At 60.4% G+C, this 9,548-nt stretch overlaps 1 protein-coding gene across 1 annotated transcript; it reads left to right on the top strand.

Annotated features, from left to right (window-relative positions):
• Positions 1 to 2,551: 2,551 nt before the first annotated feature.
• TPPP3 (tubulin polymerization promoting protein family member 3) lies at positions 2,552 to 5,907 on the top strand. The gene is made up of 4 exons (XM_018083404.1): positions 2,552 to 2,726; positions 3,332 to 3,523; positions 4,593 to 4,746; positions 4,966 to 5,907. Exons 2-4 carry the CDS (start codon positions 3,336 to 3,338, stop codon positions 5,152 to 5,154), a joined length of 531 nt encoding a protein of 176 aa, XP_017938893.1. The 5' UTR covers positions 2,552 to 2,726; positions 3,332 to 3,335; the 3' UTR covers positions 5,155 to 5,907.
• The last annotated feature ends 3,641 nt before the right edge of the window (positions 5,908 to 9,548 follow it).

The following is a 9,548-nucleotide window of genomic DNA, read 5'->3' as shown; positions in this document are numbered from 1 at the left end:
CTGGAGAGCTGAGCCCTAAGCCATGTACATGCTCCTCCACTGCAGCACAGGACCTGTGCACCTCCCTCTCAACTCCTGCCCGTCCTGTGGGCTCTGGATCAAGCCCCAGCCTCCTCCTGGGCTTCCTTTTCCGGGCTGCATGAGGAACAGCAGGAGCCAGCCAAGGACCACGCTCCATCCCAACATGGTGACAACAAATGCACAACAAACCCCAGCCCTTAGGAACAGAAACCTGACCTGCTCAGCCCGACCCTGTGGGGCAACTCGCCAGCTGTGGCTCAGTGCTCCCTCTTGCCCAGCTCTTCCCATGTGCCATCTCTTGGCTCTCTGGGCTCTGCAGCCCCAGGACCAGCTGGAGCTCCTACAGAAGAGCTGTCAATGTGCCCAGCTCCTGCCTGCTGCTGACTGGAACTACTATGCTGTCAAGCCCTGCGGAGCTGCTGCAGCCTGGATGCTCCAGCCCACGTTACCTGGGCTCCTCTCCGGAGCTGACACTGAGCCAGAGACACCTGTTCCAGTGGGGAGTTGCAGGGCAAGTTAAGGACAAGACTGTACCTTCAGCAAGACTTATCCACCCTCCTTGGTGTGGCAGTCTCAGTTATTCCCCTCTCCTTAAATCAGAGAGAAGGCAAAAGCTCTTCCCCATCTTCTACAGTGTCAGATGAGCCTCCACACCAATCCTGCCCACGCTGGACTATCCTCTGCAGGATGTCCTTGCCACCCTGCCTCTGGCTGGGCTGTGAAACAGCAGCTCCTGCAGAGACCTTGATGGAGACGTCACCAGGCTGGTTGGGGGATGTAACACAGTGGCTGTAACATGGGGCTGTGACCAGCTGGGGCTACCAAAGCAGCCAGGTGCTGTGACGTGCCTGCAGCCTCTGGCACCAGCCCCGGCACTCACCTCTGAAGTGGGAGGTAAACTCAGTGATCCCAAACTCCCAGAGCTGGCTGGTGGTCACCTCTGGAGGTCTCCAGTCCCTGCTCCAAGCCAGGATCAGTGTGAACAGGTTGCTCACAGCTTTGTCCAGTCAAAAGCTATGTCAACTATGTCCCAGCAGAGAACATGTGCCCCTCAGCCAAGAGGAGGAGGTTGTCACTGAGGCTCTACCCCACAGCAAAGGGCTCTGGGTGCACGAGCAGAACTGACACCCCTGGGGCAGCCCAGCCGTGGGGACAGCCCTGTCCTGAGGCTCCTCTGCACAGGGACCAGGGCAGACACAGACCACAGGCTGCCAAAGGCTGTGTTGTTTGAGTCACTTCCCAGCTCCCCAAGCTGCTGATTTGCCCACAGGACCCTCATGGCAGCAGCAAACCACACTCTGCACCCCCTGTCTGTGCACAGCTCCCGATGGTGCTGTGGCTGGTCACCCACGATGCCCTGAGCCCAGGGAGTGCCAGCAGAGCACTGGGACAGGAACGGGCTCTGGGCAAACAGCTGAGGTGGGGCCATGAGTAAGTGATGTGGGCTGTGTTGGGGCTCCATGACAACCACAATATTTGGGCACTGCCTCAGCTCGCAGCACCCACTGGGAGCCCTGTGTGTGGTCAGGCTCTGGGCTGCCAGGATGGGCAGGCTGGCATGTGGCTGCTCCAAGGATGTCCCACTGGGCCATGCAGAGGGGACAGGTGCTTGCACAGCAAGACAGTTGGCATTTGTCCCCACAGCCTGGGCAGTGGCCTTTGGTCCATGGTGTCACCCATCAAGAGGGGACAGTTCCTCAGCGGAGGGGCACGGTGGCTGTGTGGGGCAGGGGACAGGGCTGCAGGGCAGAGCACAGCAGGGCTGCCAGGGGGAATCTGGGGGGAAAGGGAGGTGGAGAGACCTCTTGGGGTGATGGTGTGGCCTCGTGGGGTGATGAAGGGACCTTGTGGGGCAATGTTGGGGCTTTGTGGGGTGATGGAGAGACCTCGCGGGGTGTAGGAAAGACCTTGTGGAGCTCCGGTAGGGTCTTGGGGAAAATCAGAGGGGCTTCACGGGCTGGTGGAGGGGTATCCCAGAGGCGATGCAGCTCCGCCCGGGCTCCGTCTCCCCGCCCCGAGGGCGCTCCCGGCCGAGCCGCGGGCCCGGGGGGGCGGGAGGGGGCGCTGGAGGGCCGGGCCGCGGCCCTCCGTCGCTATTGCGGGCGCCTTACTTACACGGGGCGCGGGGTTCCGCCCCCCGCCTCGAGCGCCGGCTTTCCGCTGGTTGGAGATGACCGGGGCGAGCGGCGCCGCGCGCGACGGGACCCCGCGCCCCGAGCCCCCGCGCCCCGCTTTGCCCGCCCCGGTGGCCGCTGCGGGGGAAAGGGGTCGGGGTGGGGGGCGGGCGGGGCGGTCCGCTTGCCCCGGCACCCCCCAACAGCGCGCGGTGGACCCCCCCAGCCGCGATGGGACGGCCCTGTTGCTCCGCGCTGCGGGGTGCGTGCGGTGGCGTTTGCGGGGCGGGGCGCTGAGGCCGCGGGGAATCGCGGGGCGGGGCGGCGACGGCGCGCATCCCCGCCCCGCCGCACCTCCTTAGCGACGGTCGCTAGGCAACGCCCATCCTCCCTAGCGACGGTCCTAGGGACCACTCCCCGGCCCTCGCCGAGCCTCCGGGACCCCGCCGGGCATCCACCGGGCGACGTGCCCGCTCTGCACCTCGGTGCACCCGGGCCCCCCTGGGCACTGGAGCTTTCCCGGGTACCACCACGCCCTTGCCGAGACGCTGTGGGTGCTCGGTGCGTGGTGAGGGATGCTGAGCCGGCAGGGTGAGGCTGGCGAGGCAACGGCAGATGGGGAGCAGGGATGGGGAGCGGCCGCGGTGCTGTGACGAGGCGTAGGGGCCCACTGGCAACTTGGCAGCCTGAGGGGCACCACGCTTGGCCCAGCCCTAGGGAGCAGGGCACAGGGACTGGGGTGCTGCAGCTCCGTGCAGGGGGGATGCAGGCAGGGCAGAAGTGGGGCTGAAGGCAGCAAGCGGTGCCGGTTCTCCTGATCTGCGAGCGGGAGAAAGGCGGCCGCATTGCGTCATTCCCGGAGCGTGCTCCCGAGGGGACAGGCTGATGCGCTCACTCCTTGCCTGCCCCCAGAGCTGACAGCCTGGCTGCTGACAGCTCTCGACCAGGAGCCTCTGTTCCCCAAGGCACATTCTTGGCTGTTGGCCTCGGGGCTCATCCGAGGTTGCCACCAGCCCTCACACTGTTGCCACACAGCCCACAGGCACTGACAACACCTCGACCCTGCTGCAGCACCTCCACGCTCGACAGCCCTTCTCCTCCTCCTCCTCCTGCCCTCAAGGACCCAGGAGCAGCCAGCTGAGCTCTGCCAGCCAGAGCCTGGGCAGTGACGGGCCCCTCTGCCCCCTGTCCTGCAGCCCCATGGCCGGGAACGCTGAGATGGCATCCCTGGAGGAAAGCTTCCGCAAATTCGCCATCTACGGCGACACCAAGGCAACAGGGCAGGAGATGAATGGGAAGAACTGGGCCAAGCTGTGCAAGGACTGCAAAGTCACCGATGGCAAAAGCGTCACCAGCACCGATGTGGACATTGTCTTCTCCAAGGTGAAGTAAGTGAATGGGATTTTTGGGGCCTCCAGCTGCCCAGAGGGTGAGGATGCCCTTGCAGTGTTGGCAGGGTGGCAGTGCCTGGGTGTGGGGTCCCTGCAGAGCTGTGATACCCCAGCTGTGCACCCAGGCTGTCCATCCCATGGCATGGAGCTGCAGGTGCTGCCCTGCAGTGTCCTTCCTTCAGGGAGGGTGTGTGGCTGCTTCTGCAAGGCCTAATGATAAATTAAGCCAAATGTGGGGATGGAAGGCTCAGATTTTGTGCAGAGACTGTACCCCTGCTCCCACTCCTGCCATTGGGATGGGCCTGCCTGGCTCCCCTCTGAAAAGAAGGTGCCCTGTGATGTTAAGGGGTGTCCTGTGTGATGTGGCCCATCCCTGGGCCTGGCCAGCCAACACCAGAACTTGAGGAGGACTCTGGTCCATGGAGGTCATAGAGGCAGCTTGAAGGGCTAAAAGGCACCTGGAACTTTTTTGGGGTCCCTGGGGACACAGTGACACCTGATGCTCTGCACCAGGGTGCAGGAGCAAGGATGGGTGGAGAACCTGCTCCATCCACATGCTCTGTCCAGGCATTGCCTCGTTCCTGGGTGGGGTCAGGAGGGGCTGAGTACTGGGTGGTTTTTGGGGCGCAGGAGGGCAGGTTGCTGTGCTGAGATGAGGACCAGGAGCTCATGGGAGAGATGCTCTGTGCACATCCTTCTGAATTCGACCAGAGGATTGATGCCTGCCAGGGGAGGGAGGGTGCTGGGCATCCCAGGCGGGCTGGGAGCAGTGGAAATGGATGCACGTCTCCACCTGACCAGCACCCAAGTCCCAGAGCACTTCCATGCACCCTGGCTTTTGGCACCAGGGACTTCAACAGCATGTGGCTGAAAAGCTCCTGGAGCTCAGCATCAGCTGTGCTCAGCCCAACCCACTCAGCTGGGATTGCTGTGGTGGAATTTCAGAGATGGGTGAGGGGCCCGAGGCTGGCGGAGAACAAAGACAGGGTCTCCCTGATGCAGCTCATCCCATTTGGAGGCACAAACTGAAGAGGTGCTGATGGCAGCCTGGGTTTTGTGCTTGCAGAGGGAAGACAGCCCGTGTCATCAACTACGAGGAGTTCAAGAAGGCGCTGGAGGAGTTGGCCCCCAAGAGGTTTAAGGACAAGAGCAAAGAGGAGGCGTACGAAGCCATCTGCCAGCTGGTGGCAGGGAAGGAGCCCATTAACGTGGGTGTCACGGTGAGTGAGGAGCCCCTCGGCTGCTGGGAGCAGGAGGGATGGTCAGGAGGGGAAGATAGAGCTCTGCCTGCAGTGCAGATGCTTCCTAGGAGACCCCATGGCCCTGTGGGTTGCGTAGGGCACAGGGGGCTGTGTAGGGCACTTCGGTGGGTGTCAGGAGCAAAGGGCGAAGGGGACAGGGCACGTTCTTGACTCCTGTGTCCCATCTCCCCACTGCAGAAAGCCAAGACAGTGGGGGCCGTGGAGAGGCTGACGGACACCTCCAAGTACACGGGGTCCCACAAGGAGCGCTTCGACGAGAGCGGCAAGGGCAAGGGCAAGAGCGGGCGGGAGAACATCGTGGACACCAGCGGCTACGTCAGTGCCTACAAGAACGCGGGCACCTACGATGCCAAAGTGAAAAAGTAGGGAGGGGTGCCCGCGGCGCCCACCGCCCCGGTCCCTGCTCGCCCGCCGTGGGGTGGGCGCTCACGTCAGCCCTGGGACGTGCCCGTGTGAGGTGGGGCCCGGGAGGCTGCGCTGGGGCCAGCCCCAGGCTGGCGGGATGTCGGCCGCCCAGCGCTGATGTGATTGGGAAAGTCTCCGGGCCGTGTGCTCTGCCCCAGCGCTGCGTCCGTCTCACCCTGTGCTGTGATCTCCCCATCCCGTCCCGTGTCCCCCGCGCTGTCACCCCCGGTCCCACACCACTGGCAGCGTCCACCGTACTAACAGCACTGCTCCTCAGGGCTCCCCCGCCCCGCTGGCACCCCGACCTTCCCTACCTCAGCCCCGGCTTTCGGGGCACCCTCCCCCGTCCCACCGGGGACCGCAGCCTGTCCTCCCTGCAGACCTCACGGGGACCTGCCTTAACCCTGCACCAATTACACCACAGCCACCTCCTCCTTCCCCACCGGTGCCCTCACCGCGGGGCTGCCTGGCTTTGCCACTAGCCCAGCACCACGGAAGGCTCAGACCCTGCTGTGCCGTCAGTGCCGGAGCTGCCGGGATGCTCCTGCCCCAGCCCCAGGAAGCATCCCGGGCCAGCTTGGTGTCGCCTGGCCACTGGCAAAGTGTCCGACCTGAACCCCTGCGGCCTCCCGCTGCCTTCGTGAAGCCCAGACCAAAGGATGCTGCAGACCCACGCTGTAACCCGGCTCTGCAATAAAGCCCCTCCGCACTGACGCTCCGCTCTGGTTGTGTTCGCGGGACGCGCAGGGACAGCCCTGTGGCCGCTCCCCCCGCCCGGCACAGGGGGCTCGGCCGGTCACGCCGCCCCAGGAGAAGCCGTGCCGGGGGCTCGGCCCTGGCCACCGATGATTTTGGCAGCTCCTGGCTGGCCCCGAGTTGCCTGAGCAACCACAGGCACACAAACACGAGCGCCTGGCTCCCGCTCCTGCTCTGTTTGCAACCAAACACACAAGCTCCTGGTAACGATCCCTGGGAACAGGCTGGGCTCCAGGACGGCACGGCAGCTCCGGGATGGGATGGTCACTCTGGCGGGTGTGTGAGGCCGGGTGTAGGTGCTGCCACCCTGATCCCAGGCATGGCCTGAGCCTGCTGAGGTGTTGCCAGGGATGACAGTGCCAGGCTTTCCAGCTAGGTGCCTTCCTCCATGATCATTTGTTCAGAGCCAGGCTTCCTAAATAACCCACAGGAACTATTTCCAGGTGCCTGAGCTGTGGCACTGGCACTGCCCAGGCCATGAGGGATGTTGCCAAAGGCACACACGTGGCCTGGGCAGGCTCACTCCCTGCCAAAGCACAGCACTGCACCTCTGCATCCCACCTGCAGAGACACCTGCTTTGGAAAACACAGGAGAAGGAAGAGGTTGTCTTATTCTGGCCTGGATTCATCCCCATCCCCAGTGAGGGCCTAGCAGTAAGTGTCTACCAGTGGTAGGCTGGGGTGAGGGCTGGGGGATCTTAGCCCTTCTTTGAGCAGGTCAGAGGGATTCGTGGCTGTCTATCCCTAAATCCTCTCTCTGAGCATCCAGTGTTCATCCTGCAAACACCTGTTTCTGCAGGGGGAGGGACTTTGTTTCTTTTGCCAGCTCCACAAAGGAGGTACAGAATTCCCTGGGCCAGGTCGCCCTGCATGCCTTGAGGTCCATGGAGGTGATTCAACCCTGTCCTTGTGCAGCCTGGAGAAAGAAAAAAGTTTTGGGCAGAGGTGAGCAGGTCAGGCCCCGTGGGACTCGTCCCCTGCCTGTATGCAGCCCCTGTCAGGACCTGGCTGTGGATCACAGGGAGGTGTCAGGGCAGTTCTGAAGGGCAGTTTTGGGTACTGACATGTTTTTGATATTGGGAAATCAGGACTGGGAATCATAGATGTCTGGAATAGTTTGGATGGGAAAGGACCTTAAAGGACCACCTCATTCCAGTCCTCCCAGCATGGGAAGGGATACCTTTCACTATCCCAGGTTGCTCCAAGCCCTGTCCAACCTGTCCTTGGACACTTCCAGGGATGGGGCAACCACAGCTTCTCTGGGCAACCTGTGTCAGTGTCTCACCACCCTACTGAGCCACTGTTGCTGAACAGAAGCAGCTTCTTTGCAGCCTGTGAAGCCACTGCCAGAGAATTAGACCAACAGGGTCTAATGGCTGCAGAGTGCCTCAGATCAACCTGCAAAGAAGTCACATCCTCTGAAGTGACTGGAACAGCTTTCTGGGAACAAGGAGATGTCGATTTGGGTCTTCACCAAAAATGGCAAACATCACACAGCCACTTGGCACGGTCGAGGCCAGGTGGAGACACAGCCTCAGGGGCAGGTAAGTGCAAGGAACGTGGCCTTTAAACACCAGTCTTTATGAGTGGGCAGGAAAGCAGAGGCCTCTGGGGTGGTTGGCACTGGAGCACAGGACAGATGAGGAGAGGCCAGGCTGGGGTGCTCAGCCCTCGGGAAGACCCCAACCTGAAGGAACTCCCGCAGGACCAGCAGGTCCAGCTGTTTCCCCAGCGAAGCTTGCAGTGGTGCCACAGGCTGCTGAGGCAGAGGAGACCTCCAGATGTCAGCTGCAGATCTGCTTTGTGTGATGAAAAGTGATGCTGCCCAAACAGAAGGTCCTGCAGCCACCTCCCTGGGTAACGACCTTGCTCTGGCCCGGCGCTCGCTCTCGGCTTGGCTCCACACCAGCCCCAGGAAGACACTTTGCAGCCAGCCTGCAACTCCCTGGCAGCGGAGGAGCCGGAGGGCGGAAGGTGTCTCAGCCAGTATTTATGTTGTTTGCATTGATCCAAGCCCCAGACATGAAGCTTTTTTTTTTCTCCTTCCCACTTGTCTCTTCCCCTTGGCTGCTCTCCGGTCACGCTCCCGCAGCGGAGGGACGTGCCAGACCTCCCCCCAGCCCTGCCTCAGACACCCACCTCCTCCACCATCCCAGGCAAACCCAGAACCTCTCAGGGGCTGATGTCCCACCTTGCCAGCAAGACGTGCAGCCCAGAGGGCTCAGATGGGTGGTTACAATTAATTTAGCTGTAAAATGTGTTCTCTGCCCCCAGGGTCACTTCCCTGGAGTCTTTCTAAAATCATCTGGGGTCATGGCTGATGTGCTTCATGCTTTGACAGCACTGATGTGCCTGGGATAAGGGATCTGACTCCTCCAAGAGATCATTTTTCTCTGGGATGACCAGAGATTTGACCAGAGATACTGATGAGGATGGATTACTCTGCTCCTCAAGGACACAGATTTGTTCCTAGAAGAAGGAGGCAGTGGATGCCAATATGCCCAGGGAGGTTTTAGCTTTTCTGTGCCTGTGCAGGATCACCAGGAAGAGCTCACATTGCTGTTGTTCCAAACATCTGCTCCCCCGGGGATCATCCCTCCTCGGAGGGCACTGTGCTGGTGCAGAGCAGGTCCTTGATCTGGGGCCAGGCAAAACAGCTTCCCTACAGAGCTGTACCTGCACTGCTCCCTCAGTACTTTTCCATTTCACTGGTAGCCTGATGGACAGCGCTCTCCAAAACACACAGGCAAGGCTGTAAATCCTGTTCAGACAAGATTCAGAGCACAGTTTGTATCACCTAAACCTGGGACTCAAACTTCAAACTCCTCCTGTCAGTGCCCTGAGATATTGGTTTGACCACGAGTGTTCCAGGCAGTGCTTCACTGCCAGCTGTGTGTTCCAGCACTGTGCTGGATTATTGATTTAGTATCATTTTAGAGGGAATTCAATTAACTAAATTACCTCTTCCCAGCATGGCGTGGTTCCAGATAAAATGTTATTATCCAGAACTCATGCCCACATTTTGTTAATGTAATAACTGCAGCAGGGTTGTAAGAACACAGGGGCAGATGGAAGCAGGAAGACACAGAGAAGGAAAACAAAAAGCAAATTATTTGATTCACAAGATTTAAGTACAGCACGAGATTTCATGCAAGGTCGAACTGAGCACAGTCCTTGGTTAATGTCTATTTTGTTCCCTCTAGAAAACACAACTGTGCAGTTGCTCTGAGCTGCAGAACTGCCAAGAGCCGGGTGCTGAGGCACTGATGAGCATCTCCCCAGAGGGGGTGATGGTGTGTTCCTCATGACTGATGCATTTCTCAGCTGAGAGAGGCGTTTGGGGGTCAGTGGGGCTGCCCTCTTCAGTCAGCTGCTGCAGCAGGACAGTTTGTGGCCACCTCGGCAAGATTGTTGCAGAAAAAAAATTAAAGGGTGAGCATTGGGGAGGGGGCACCTGTTATAGGGATATTTTCCCCAAACTGATACACTGATTTCATCATGGAACCATAGAATGGTTCGGGTCGGAACAGATCTTAAAGACCCCGTCATTCCAAAGCCCCTGCCATGGGCAGGGACACCTTCAACTGGACCAGACTGCT

The sequence above is a fragment of the Manacus vitellinus genome, unplaced genomic scaffold, assembly GCF_001715985.3.
Source record: "Manacus vitellinus isolate BGI_N305 unplaced genomic scaffold, ASM171598v3 scaffold_10_pilon, whole genome shotgun sequence".
Taxonomy (NCBI): domain Eukaryota; kingdom Metazoa; phylum Chordata; class Aves; order Passeriformes; family Pipridae; genus Manacus; species Manacus vitellinus.
Note: the sequence above shows the minus strand (reverse complement) of the source record. Positions and strands in the feature narration are given on the sequence as shown.

Coding starts and splice junctions, on each gene's coding strand:
- TPPP3 (XM_018083404.1), top strand. CDS start 3,336: ATGGCCGGGAACGCTGAGATGGCATCCCTGGAGGAAAGCTTCCGCAAA. Junction 3,524..4,592: donor ATTGTCTTCTCCAAGGTGAA/GTAAGTGAATGG, acceptor TTGTGCTTGCAG/AGGGAAGACAGCCCGTGTCA. Junction 4,747..4,965: donor CCATTAACGTGGGTGTCACG/GTGAGTGAGGAG, acceptor TCCCCACTGCAG/AAAGCCAAGACAGTGGGGGC.